The sequence below is a fragment of the Rhamphochromis longiceps genome, linkage group LG6 (assembly GCF_057381845.1).
Source record: "Rhamphochromis longiceps isolate RC_006_pf linkage group LG6, R_longiceps_female_GT1.1, whole genome shotgun sequence".
Classification (NCBI taxonomy): domain Eukaryota; kingdom Metazoa; phylum Chordata; class Actinopteri; order Cichliformes; family Cichlidae; genus Rhamphochromis; species Rhamphochromis longiceps.
In genome coordinates, this window is record NC_140562.1 from 25,392,224 (window position 1) to 25,405,069 (window position 12,846).

General features: G+C 40.8%; 2 protein-coding genes across 4 annotated transcripts in view; one reads left to right on the forward strand and one right to left on the reverse strand.

Moving 5' to 3' along the window:
* Positions 1–10,723, forward strand: part of lonrf1 (LON peptidase N-terminal domain and ring finger 1) — an 11,087-nt gene extending 364 nt beyond the window's left edge. The window contains exons 1-13 of one of the 2 annotated variants that reach the window (XM_085409859.1): positions 1–388; positions 1,419–1,496; positions 2,765–2,883; positions 3,809–3,931; positions 5,997–6,191; positions 6,316–6,529; positions 6,623–6,725; positions 6,852–6,966; positions 7,069–7,190; positions 7,292–7,450; positions 7,697–7,859; positions 7,970–8,122; positions 9,910–10,723. The exon at positions 1–388 is cut by the window's left edge and continues 364 nt beyond it. In XM_085409859.1, the coding sequence (XP_085265985.1) occupies positions 1–388; positions 1,419–1,496; positions 2,765–2,883; positions 3,809–3,931; positions 5,997–6,191; positions 6,316–6,529; positions 6,623–6,725; positions 6,852–6,966; positions 7,069–7,190; positions 7,292–7,450; positions 7,697–7,859; positions 7,970–8,122; positions 9,910–10,068 (2,091 nt within the window). In that variant the 3' untranslated portion in view covers positions 10,069–10,723. The remainder of the gene's footprint in view (positions 389–1,418; positions 1,497–2,764; positions 2,884–3,808; positions 3,932–5,996; positions 6,192–6,315; positions 6,530–6,622; positions 6,726–6,851; positions 6,967–7,068; positions 7,191–7,291; positions 7,451–7,696; positions 7,860–7,969; positions 8,123–9,909) is intronic. The other variant, XM_085409858.1, reaches the window with a different exon arrangement.
* Positions 10,724–11,683: 960 nt separating this feature from the next.
* Positions 11,684–12,846, reverse strand: part of cabp4 (calcium binding protein 4) — a 45,380-nt gene continuing 44,217 nt past the window's right edge. For both annotated transcript variants that reach the window (XM_085409861.1, XM_085409862.1), the window contains one exon: positions 11,684–12,498. In XM_085409861.1, the coding sequence (XP_085265987.1) occupies positions 12,470–12,498 (29 nt within the window). In that variant the 3' untranslated portion in view covers positions 11,684–12,469. The remainder of the gene's footprint in view (positions 12,499–12,846) is intronic.

A 12,846-nucleotide genomic window follows, 5' to 3' on the forward strand; every position in this document is an offset into this window, starting at 1 on the left:
GACTGTATCCTCCGCAACTTTAAGAGGAAAGCGGCCGGGCCAGAGCCGCTGTCGGGCCGTAGTAGCCGGGATGCGGCGGAGAGCTCCGCGGAGGAGGACGTGCTGGAGTGTCCTAACTGTCACTGCTTTCTAGGTGAACCCGTGACCTTAGCCTGTGGACATTCATACTGTAAACGATGCTTACAGCGACGGCTGCTTGACAAATGTAAACTGTGTACTGAACACGTGAGGGGCGAGGAGAAAGTGAACGTGATTTTGTGCGGACTACTAAGTAAATGGTTCCCGGAGGAGGTGGAAAAATCGAAAAAAGTAATGGAAGTGGACGCACTCTGTAGAAGAAAACGCTACCAAGAAGCCGTGGACCTAGCAACCGACGTGATTCAGTCAGGTCAGTGTCGTTAACAGTGCCAGCCGTGCACTCGGGAGAGGTGTGTCTACTGCGCACTCTCACCGAGCAGGCATGACTGGAGTGCGGATGTGTTATTACTTAAGCGGCGTTGTGTAGTAGTGACGGGAGCGGGATACGTGTATGGCCCCTGCCCTCAATGGGTTCAGAGGCGACAACATGGTGACCAACATATTTTTTAAGTAGTAATTAGTTAATTTCATGTGTTATACTGACGCCAGTCTCCTCTTGCTCTGCCTATCTGCTGGGCCCAGCTTACGAAATGGCACAAGATGGGCATGCGCGCTTTGTGCACGTTGCGTAAGGCAGGTCGTGACACATATTGGAGCAGGTTTTGTAACTTCTTATGGGGGGAGGGCGGTTGTATTTTGTAATTGTTATGTCTGGGCGAACCACGGTTTCATAAATGTCTTAGAAGGTGCCGGGGGTCCGTATACACACCCAGCAAAGGCAGCAAGTTATGCAATGAAAAAAACTAAACCAGGCTGGTTTATTTATTTGAAGTTAGCCTGCTAGTGATGTGGGAGGTTTGTTGGCATTGAGTTTCGCAGGTGCAGATGCAAGTATCGATAGGAAACCCCTATGTGGGTGTATTGAAGTGAGTAATGCTCCTCTGTCCGGTAAAAACAAACTAGTCATACTGTAAACTGCCCGCATGTACACTGAGTTCCCAGGTTAAAGAGGACAGACCAGAGGATGGCATACCCTGCCTTCGTGAAAACAAAAATAGAAAGTAAAGCAGTGTGATGCATTGTGGGTATGCTGCTGTCTTACAAGAAGAACAGGCTTTCTTTTCCTTCTTTTTTTATTTCCGGATTACTAAATTTCTGATTACTTTCAATCACACAACGAAGGAAATCTAGTCTATTCATTAAACTTGTGCTGTTATAGTAATTAGGATAGTAGTTCTATAGCCTGGCAGCTTGACAGTAGGTCTGGAAAACTGCTTTGGACCTTCATGTGATTTAATCTCATGTAACATGCTGCATCCTTTTTGACCTCTGTTACTCAGACATTAGCAGCACAATATCAGGATGTTTAGCGAAAGAGTTAACGTGTTCCAGGAACCCCCAGGGACTCAGACTTGAAGGTACGTCTTAGTTAATCAGAAAAAATGAATTGCATTTGATAGTTTGAGTAACTTAAAGCAAAACTTTACACCCCCCCCCCCCCAAAATGGTAAATGGTTTGTTTTTTCTGGATGTAACATGGAGCTTGCTGAGGATAAATTAAGAAATAATCAATACAACCCAAATGCACTTCCTCCCCTACATTAGACGCTTGGAGTTACCTGCTTTCAAATTAACATCATATATTTGTGTGTTCCTTTTTTTGTTTCTCGTTTGCTGCTTCAATTATTTTAAAAGGAAGGGCTGTGTGCCGGATGACAAATGACAAAATATGAAATTACCCTCTTCCTGGATTGTCTCTCAGGTCGTCCCAAAAGCAGTGATTTGTACACATTAAAGGTTACATAAAGATAATAGCAGCATTACCCTTCTGTCACTCAACAGTGGGTAGAGGACTTTACACCGATGCCGCTGAGGTGCTATTGCAGTCGTAGCACCAGCTTACGACAGTGCAGACCCACAGTTTTGCATCCAACCTGAGGGGAGGATAGAAAGTTCCAGACACAGAGTGGGTGCTTCGCTGATGTAACGATGACAAGACAAACTACCCTTACCCTTCCAATTAGTATCTCAAATGCTCCATAGAAATGAGATAATCTCTCTCAGGGAAACGTAATACATTATTAGCACTGACAGTATGCAATGTGGTTTATGATGACACAGTAGTTAAATAACAAACTTCATCTGCCACGCAGACAGATTGCTTTAAAAGGCTGAGGCAGGCTGATTACATAGCCAGTGGAATATATCTTCATCTTAATGTTTAGTCTTTGTCACAGGTGGAAATATTTAGAGCTGTTTTAGGCCCTCCTTAATGGCAGCTGTTATACCAACAACAAAGCAGTCTGCCTTTCAAAAAAGCCTGTCATTGTGTTTAAAGCATATGTCATGTTTTGTAGTGCTTTTTCTTTTTAATTTAAACTACCACAGTGGACAGAACCATAAAGTCAACCAATCTCTCTGGTCTTGCAGGCTCCTGCAGCTTGTTTTCCTTTTACACTGTTTGCCCAGAATTCATTGACACAGTTAATATGTAATGCAGGGTCCTGATTAATTGCATAATGTGTGTGCTATTACTTGAGGTTTAACCTGCGTTGCATGTCACATACATGTCAAATCATGCAGCAACTGAATGGATTGTATTTGTGCAAGTGTTGAGGTTTAAGCAATTTCCTCCGGCCATTAAACGTTTTTCTTTCCCCTCTCCTTTTCATCCTGTCCTCTGCAGATCCAGACATGACGGTGGTGGCGCGACTGTCTCGAGCGGAGGCGTACATGGGTCTGAAACAGTACCGCCAGGCTTTGGAAGACACTAACGTTTGTCCCCGATCCAGCTGTTCTGCTGAAGTAGGTCACTCAGTGATACTGCAGGAATATGGTAGTCTGCTTTAAAAATAGAAATGAAGCATGACTAATAAATAATAAAGAAACAGAATGACTTTGTAAAATTTGTAAAAGTCTGAGGGATTTATGTGGTTGAATGACTGGTGTTGGGTAAGTTAGCATAGAACTCCCTAAGGATAGTGGACGAACTCACACAACTACCTTTTGCATAGTCGAGTCTAGTGTGCATTCACCTGTTGTGATATATCGGTCAGCCAGCCTTTACTTAGAAAAGGTGTATTTTAAGACTGCTGCCGTCACAGCCCCACAGATGGAGAGAGAGCGGCCTCATTAACTGTGTCAATAGTGTCGTTATATGCTAATGACCTGTAAATTGCAGACCAGTTTACAGCAGCAAGGTTTATTCATTCATCCACATTGATATAGAACACCTTTCAAGGTTTATGTTGGATTAGTGACCAGTGAATTATACTTTTTGCCGATCTCACTGTTTGCTTATAGGCCGTACTTTTAACAGCGGGCTGCTATTTTTACTGTTACATAAAGGAGCTTCTCTTTGGGTAAATATGTTACAAAAGAGTGTCATGACCAGTCAAGGTTTTCTCGATGGCAACTGAGAATGCAGCGATTAAGGTCACAGACATTAATGACTATTACATCACAAGCACGACACCAATCGTCTGTGTCGAATGCCTACGACATGTTTTGTGATTTTATCTATGTCATGCATAGTCATATTGACAGGCATTGAAAGCATTGTGTATATATATATATATATATATATATATATATATATATATATATATATATATATATATATATATATATATATATATATATATATATATATATATATATATAAAAGCTACACCTTTAGCTTGTGTTTTTGAAGCTTATCTGAGAGTCACATTTGCACGTCTTCTTTCAGGCTTTATTTAGGAAAGCTTTGGTGCTGCATGAGATGGGCCAAGTGGACGAGTCTCTCCAAGTCTTCCTCCACTGCCTGGCTGTTGATGAGGACTTTCCCTGTGCTAAAAGACAAGTGGAAAAGGTGAGAGGATTACGGTGTCTGCTGTGAGTCTGCTGCCAGGGATGAAGTGGAATTCATACCGTTTTAACTATTTTAAGTAGTTTAGGTCCAGGGCACGAGTGTCTAAGCTGGGAACACAAAGCTCTCCTTCTCCTTATTCATTTATTATTTACTTTAGAGCCATTTGTCTGTTTATTTAGCATCTGCTATTATATTACAACCCTAATGTAATCGCCTTTTGTAATGACATCTTAATCTTAACTACTGAATTACTCATTTAACTGGGAGCATGTTAGAGACATTAGGTTTTATAAGCATCCTGAAAGGAAGGAGCTGTTGCGTTGCTTTGTTTTTAATAGGATTTATATTGTCAAATGTCCTTTACAGTTTTATTATTCTGGTCATTGATGCTGATATATTTAAATTGAAAAGAGAAAGTAAGAAATTAGTTACATAGGCCATGGGACATTAAAGCTATTGGAAATATGGAAATATGAAGCATTTACTGTTGGTGCTTTACTCAAGGTGATGATTGTGGACTGTATGAGGGACATTGGATGCACACAAATGACATTGCTTTTGGTTTGTACTTCCATGACCATGAACGTTGCTGGTTCCTTCGATCTCCCTGGGATCATCTTAGAATTGCAAAAGTTGTTAGTGGGTCAGATCTTATGACTGTGCTTCTAATGACGTTAGTACCACTTAAAGATCAGACAGAGCACAGTATTGTGGTTACATAAGTGACATGCAGCTGACTAATGTATGCAGGACTACATTCGTTCTCTGCATAGCGTGACAGTTCGCCATTATGTGCCTAACCTGGTCTGTGTTCAGCTGCCGACACAAGCGTTTTCTGTAATCGCGTTTCAAAAATTGATTCGTTTGGTCATTTTGGGTTACTGGGTGTGTTGGCATCTTAACTAAATTTCTCATGTTTCTGATTTGGAAATTAGAAGTGAACTAGGCATCTTTCTGCTACAGCGTGGAAGCTCGGCAGCATGAGCCAATAAACCAAGGTTGTACGAGTTGTACCAGCCTCCTCAGTACCAAAATGTACCAATCAACTAATTAATGAATATGAAAATGACACCCACTGTCCTCGTTTTCATGACTAAGCTCAGACAACACTGAAATGACGCTCAGCATATGGTTACACATCTGTTAAAATAAGAGTGAAAGGGTAAAAATGAAGAACAGAAGTTGTGATACATACACATTTCTGGCAGGGTCATCACTTTCACCAGCTTTATCACAAGCCCTATTTGCTGCACGTAGTTTCCTGTGGAAATATTCTGATGAAATATTTTTTAAAATATGCAGTGTTGGAGAAAACGATGTAGAGGAAAACGAGTGAGTGAAGCATGTGTGAAATGATCTATAATTCAGGCTCTGTCAGTAGTAGACAATAAGCTACTACTACTTTTAAATTTTAGATGTTCATTGATACGTTTTGTTTTTATAGTCTGGGATTAATCTAAAACTGTGAGTGTTGTTTTACTGACATCTGGGAATTAATTATTTATTTTGAACATAACATAAATCACTTCAATGAAGGAACAAATGGTAGTGTGTAGTTTATTCTTTTCTCATTAAGCCCGTTGTGCAGAGAGGACAAATAAGTCTATGCTTCCCTCGCTGCACACTATATGTTTGAGGCCTGAAAATTAAACTGTTATATTATTACTGTGTGAAAAAAAGAGTATTGCATGAACCTGAGAAGAAAATTCACAGTGTATAAAAGTGGCTGTAATTCTTTGGTGGTGACGACAGTATTTTGTTGAACCCTTTGAAATAAAGCTTAGAGTCTGCTCTTTAGGCCCGTGTTACGTGTGTCGGTATCCAAAAATGTATGGACCTAACTGTATTCCTTCAACCTGTGTGGCACAATATGTAGTTTAAAGCCAGTGTTTGATGATTCATTTGAATTTGAATGAGCAAATCTTACAAATATGGGACACCGGCTCTAACACTATCTGAGTCCTCTAGTACCCAGAAGTGTTTCTTCTTCAGGTTTTCTAAGCTTCCCAGGATGGCATTGATGATTTTAGGTGACATTCCAATAACACGCTGATTTCTTTCACAGATCTTGTGTGATCTGCTCTCCCCCGGTGATGAGAATGTGAAGGTTGGCCTGAGGGAAACAACACAGAACACACTGACTCACTTACGCAGTAAAACCCTTGTGGCAGATACCCAAGCCCAACCACAGAGACCAGTTCAAAGGCAACACCTCCACCAAGTCCGTGCTGCCTCTGCGCACCATCTGGAAAACCAGGAGGTACTAACACAATGGAGCTCAATCGCAGAGTTTAATAATGAATTTGTTAATAATGGCAGTTGTAGCCACACCAGTGAAAGAACCACCATCATCTTCTTAACCTCTGTCCTGTGTCATTGTGTAGAAACGCTGGGAAAGTGTGGAGCGACCTGGTTTGAGCCGAGCTCATTCGCTACGATCGCATAGCTCTAATTGTAGTGAGGAGGGTCTAAAGAGAGTTTGCTCTGCTCCTCAACTGGGGGACCAGGACAAAGGAAGCCTCCTGAAGAGGAAGTTGTCAGTGTCAGACATAGAGCCCTGTGTAGTGGACAGCGGAAGTAGCAAGCATAAAAAGCAAGGTGCATTGAACAGCTTTCTGCTGTTTTGTTTTTAATTTCTAACCCAAATTGAATTCAATTAAATTTTATTAAAATACCTCTTCTTGTCTTAAGGTGTGGCAAAAGGCTCCAAACCCCCCCCCACCAAACCTAAAATGAGAATTATTCCCAAGGATCTGCTGGACTCCAATGACCTGGAGTGTTCTCTATGCATGAGGTAAGCACTGCCTTGTGCTCCACATTTACTGCTGGCTTACATCAGCGCTCATGGATATGACTCAACAGCCTGGCTGCTTACATCTAGAACAACAAGCTGATTGTTGGATTTTTGTGACCAATGCAGATTGTTTTATGAGCCTGTAAGCACACCATGCGGCCACACCTTCTGTAAAAACTGCCTGGAACGCTGCTTGGATCACATGCCCCAGTGCCCGCTCTGTAAAGAGAGTCTCAAAGAGGTGAGAGACACAAATTTACCAAAATTGTGCTGGTGTTCTGCTAATTTTTTAAGGTGCTCTGTGCTTCCTGTTTTTATTAACCCATTCTCCCGCTCGCTTCAGTATCTGGCATCTAGGAAATTTAAGGAGACCATACTCCTGGACATGCTGATCAAACAGTACTTGAGCCGGGAGTATGCAGAGAGGACTAAAACTCACCAGGAGGAGACCAGAGAGCTTTCTGAGTGAGCAGCCTTTTCATTCATGCATCATGTTTATCAGTAAGTGTTTTATGCACATCATAGAAAAGTCCTAAACTCGTTTCCCTTTAATTCCTTCTCCCCAGCCTGACAAAGAATGTGCCTATCTTTGTGTGTACCATGGCGTACCCTACTGTGCCTTGTCCCCTACATGTGTTTGAGCCACGTTACCGCCTCATGATTCGCCGCTGCATGGACACAGGCACCCGGCAGTTTGGGATGTGCATCAGTGACCCCGAAAAAGGGTAAGTATGCAAGCACAGGCACTGTGTTGTGGTTTGCATAAGTCACTAAACAAAAGTCTTAATGCAACATGAAGATAGTTATGAAAGCACTTGTTCAAAGTCTTCATTGATTTTTCTGCTCATGACTGGTAGATGTCAGTAGACATGTTATTGCATGTAATTAATTACCTAAGGCCCTTCAGGGGTCATTAGAACAATTTACCTCAGCTACATTTTCTAAATAAACGGTCATATGCCTTCCTGCAGGTTTGCAGACTACGGCTGCATGCTGATCATCAGGAGTGTCCATTTCCTCCCCGATGGGCGTTCGGTAGTGGACACTATTGGAGGAAAACGCTTCCGGGTCCTGTCCCGAGGACTGAAAGACGGTTACAGTACTGCAGATATTGAGCACTTGGAGGATAGCAGAGTAAGAACCACAGCGAATGTCATTTAGGTGGAAGGAATCCTGTTTTTTGTTCTTGGAGAAAAATCAAGTATCTTAAGTTTAACCAGGCCAAACGATTCTTTGCTTGCCAGGTGGAAGACAGTGAAGAACTAGCAAGACTACAAGAGCTGCATGACGCAGTGTATGAGCAGGCCCGAGTTTGGTTCCAGAACCTCAAGATCCACTTCCACAACCAAATCCTGCAGCACTTTGGACCAATGCCAGAACGAGAAGCTGACATCCAGGTACGTCTCACAGCATATCCAAACTTCCATCTGTGAAGATCTGAATATCTCTGTGCAGATTAAATAGTATCTGACACACTTACAAATATCTCACATAAACCAACAAATGGTAATCGAATGCTTGAGCTTATTGAGATGGATGTAAGCTGTTTGCATTTAACTGCAAAGCTTTCTGTGGGTCCTTTGTGTTTACTGTTATATTACACAGAAAATATTGCACTTCACTGATGTCTTGAAGTGCAGCAATGATTACACAAGCACATGTGTGTGTTATAAATTAAAACTGCATTTGATGAACAAGAGGATGACTTGTAATTCATGGTCAATTTAGAATAAGTGAGCTGGAAAATGAAACCTTCTGCATAATTAAACTTCTGCTGAGGTGTGCCTCCCTGCAGTGGGAGTTAATATGGGGGAAAAGTATTAATGGTGTGAGTCACTTTATATTGTTTGTACAGCAGAACAGTTTGTAAAAATACTGCACGGCAGGGAGTTGGCAGCAGAGTTGATTTATTATTATCAGAACTTGTATCTCCTGAATTTGCCAACAGCGGTCGTCTTCTTGGAAACAGCGCACAGCCAGTAAATCTTGCATCACTTGGACTTTAAATTATTATATGAAACTGGACCATTTGAAACTCGACACACTTGCCTTTTTGGGAGACCCGCATTGCCACGTACTCGCTTGCGTCAGGGATCTTAATACCTTAACGTAGGTGCTGTGTGCGCTCAGATGTAGCTTTTACTTGCAGCCTGCAGCGTTAAAGGGGATTACAGCTCACTTCTTTGGACACCCACTGGGTGGAGTCTATTGACAATATAGGCTAAAGAGCTTAAAGGGTGCTTCATAGCTAATCCTGGCTGCCCTGTTGCATCAGAACAGTGTCATGAAAAGACTTTACCACATGCTAGCAAAGACACGACACTGACCTTTTATTCCATTATTATAGAGAAATAAACTGAATATTTGCTTTGAAGTTAACTGTAGCACACACAATAGTAAAGACCATTCACTTCTAATACTGTGTCAAGTGCAAATGTTTTAACTGGCTCAGGCTTCCTGACTCTGGCACAGTCATACGTTAAGTACTGCATTTAGCTGCACATAAGGAAAAACTATGAAGTTTAGTAATAAATGTAGCACCAAGTTAGAAATAAGTTAAACACTGACTTGGTACAGAGTTTAAAAATCTCTATGAGCAGATTGATTTGAATCAGTTTCATGGGTGAATGGATTTAATTACACTTCTAATTAGACTTCTGAGATGTCTGCAGCAACAAAAAACGAATAGATAAATAAAAGTGGCAGATGATCAGGAGATTTTGGAGTTATTGATTACTGGGGGGGTTTGGCATGCTCATAATTGACTTAATACATTAAAAGTCCAAAATACTCATAGTCTGCATTTGTGTTATGAGACTTTCTATGAAAGATTAGGATTTAATTTAATATGCATGCACTGTTGGGGTTGGAAGAAAGGGAAAGGCTTTTTCTCAAAGCCAGAATAATAAAAAAAAAAACTGAATATTTCTATAATTTAAACTACAACATCCAGTTCTGCTCAGATCCTTGAGATTCAGAGTGTAATAATTTGGGTTTTGTCTGTTTATCAGTACTAGTTTTCAGAGATTTTCTCAACATGCTCCAGATGAGAGTATCACATTTGCCTTGTTCATTGATGTTAAACATAGTACCAGGACCCTCAACTGAGTTGGGCTCAGTTTGTCTCACGGCAAAGGTTTGTGCTTTCTTGAAAGCTGCTTACACTCTTCCTCCTTTCTTCCAGGCGACTCCGAATGGTCCAGCCTGCTGCTGGTGGCTGCTGGCTGTTCTGCCTATCGACCCTCGATACCAGCTGTCTGTCCTGTCCATGACCACCCTCAAAGAACGTTTGGTTAAGATCCAGCACATCCTCACATATCTGCAGAGCATCCCCAACAACTAGAGCTTCCCTACAAACAAACAGCTTTTGGACTTTGAAGTGACATAAAGAAGAACCCTTCAGCAACACCTGCTTTCGTTCCTACTGCCAGTTCACCCCATCAGTTACAGCTAAGAGACCCCCCCATCACCACCACCACCACCACTAGTATGTGGCTCGATCAGTGCAAAGCTGTCATTCACTCTAACATATACGGCCAAACCACCTCAGGGATACTTTGAGTGAAACATTTGATGTTTGTGATTATGAAAAAAGATCTAGAAAAAAAAAAAAAGACAGAAACTATTCTCATCTGCTTTATTGTCAATTTCCAGAAATATTTCCTGAATAATTGCAGAAAAACAAGAACAAGAGAAGTTACTGCAGCACGTGGTTAATATTTCCTTGTTGTTGCTCTTGAGTGACAGAGTAGGATATCCCATAATCACTTTTTTTGGGATTAATGCAAGTGAACTGAGGGGAAAAGTGTTTTTTGTATGTTTGTTTTGTCTTTGATGTATGGAAGCTTAATTATGCCACTGGAAAAACAAAAGAAAAAAAAAATACCAGGCAGAGCTGGTATCTCATAAATTTGAATTACGGACTAAAACTTGTGACTATTAAGTAGATTTTGAGATAATGACCCCCAATTTTGACTCGTAGATTGCACCCCCCCCCCCCCCCAAAAAAAAAAAAAAAAAAAACCCAAACAACAACAAAAATGCTTCCACACTGATAGGACCAGTGAAAGGCTTTTTTTTTCCCTCTGGATTTGTTTCTGAGCTGTAAAATTTTTATCTGGAGGAAAGGCGGTGTGACTCTGTGAAACAAAATCCTAAATGCTGAAAGTCCAAAAAAAGTAAAAACAAGATTACTTAAAGGAATAACTGTGAAGTGATGTATGCACGGACCAAGTGCAACTAAAAGCTGGTGCACGTGTACCAAACACAGATACAAGTATTACACTTTTCTTACATTACACTTCCATTTCTGCCTCTAGGGAGCGGCAAAGGACCTGTTGAAAGAATACATGTTTCTTCCAGCTTCTCGTGCATTTTGTTGCTCCTAACCTGAGTTTAAGAGGAGCACGTGACCTTGAAAAGTTTTTTTTTTTTTGTTCCTAATGTTTTCTTCCTTTGGCAGCCTCAGGTTTGGCCCTGGCTTCTCTTTTCTGGTTGGCTCACAGTGAACTTGAATTCCTAATCTCCTTCTTCCACATACTTGTCATGGACCACAAGATTCCTCTAGAGCGTGTGTCTGCAGGATCCAGTGGTTCGGTTCTTGAAGTGCTTTTAGTGTCTTCTTTAAAACAAAAAAACAATCCAGCTTCCCATTGAGTTAAGTTAAAACTGAATTAATTTATGAGTAAAGTAATATGTGTACATTGTGTCCATAAGTTGTGTTTGAAATCCTAAGGGGGTCTTGCAATATTATGGCAAATTGAAACCAGTAAAATCAGCATGCCTACAGCTATTGGGTTAGCATTACTCTTTATTAAAAGCTGCTCTCTGTCTGCGTGGAAGAAGGATGGTACCTGCAGTGCTTCAGTCAGAGGACTGTGTATGCCTTACACCATTTTGCATTGTGGTTTTGGCATTGGTTACCATTCCCTATTTTTTTGGTCACAGCATGAATACTATTTTTAATTGTATATCTTTTTTTTTTTTTTTTTTCAGAATTAATTTGAGCTACCGGGCGTTCACAATATCTAAGAAAAGCCAAGGGGGTGGACGAGTAGAGTTGTATGTAAACTGTTTGTACAAAGGCTTTTTGGACAGACCTCACTTTTTTTTGCTCAGATGTTTTAAGTTATCAATTTTCAATAATAAATGCACTTTTTTTTTCAACATTGGCTGTGGTGGTGTTTTTGTTGGGGGGGGGGGGGGGGGGGGGATTTCCCACACAGAACAGCTGAGCATTATTTTTCTGCAACATTGACATCATAACTAAAAATGCAAATTGTTAAATAAAAGCTGCTCTTACAGGAATATTTATTTAGATTTGTGTAACTAATTTAGCAAATATTGCTAAATTGTACAAGATCATATGCAGCATTGCCTGTTTCCATCACAGCTACACCTGCTATGATCCATTCATGTATCAGTTCCATAGGAAATACAGTAAAAACAGTTTAATGAGAAATCATACCAGCTCTTTCTCTGCCACCAGAGGGCAACAGTGCAGCATTAACAAATACAATAAGGGTTTCATAACTCACCCTCTGCCCACTGCACTTATTCAACCTCAAACTTTTATTATGAAAATATAAAGAGATCTCTAAGTGGATTACACTTTCACAGCCAGCCATGTGAAATTCAATATTCCACAAAAAAAAGAAAAAGGACAATAGGAGTAAGTAGACAGAAATAATGGCACGCAGCTGATGAATCTGGGTGCTGAATGCTCCGTGTTCTTCCATCAGAGGTCATCGTGCAGAAAGCATCATAACAAACTCTGCAGGGGGAGACAGACAGCAGCAGATCCACTGATAAGGACTAATGACACTAATATCACAAAAAGTCATGCCGTTCTCAGCCCGTATGACACTGTAATCACAAAACGTTTATGTGCTCGCCAGGTTTATGAAACACTGAAGTGTTTACAGGATAGTACGCTTTGGTACTTTGAATTTTAACTGCTTTAAACCCACTTTAGAGTTATGACTACTTCTTTAGCTGACCTTATTGATTCATCTGGATTAGCTTGTCAATGAAGACAGCTATTGACATTTCCTGTTAATGAAATCCAGCTGCAGATTGCAGATCGATCACATCTTCCATGTTTCCATTGTCCCTCCGAAGT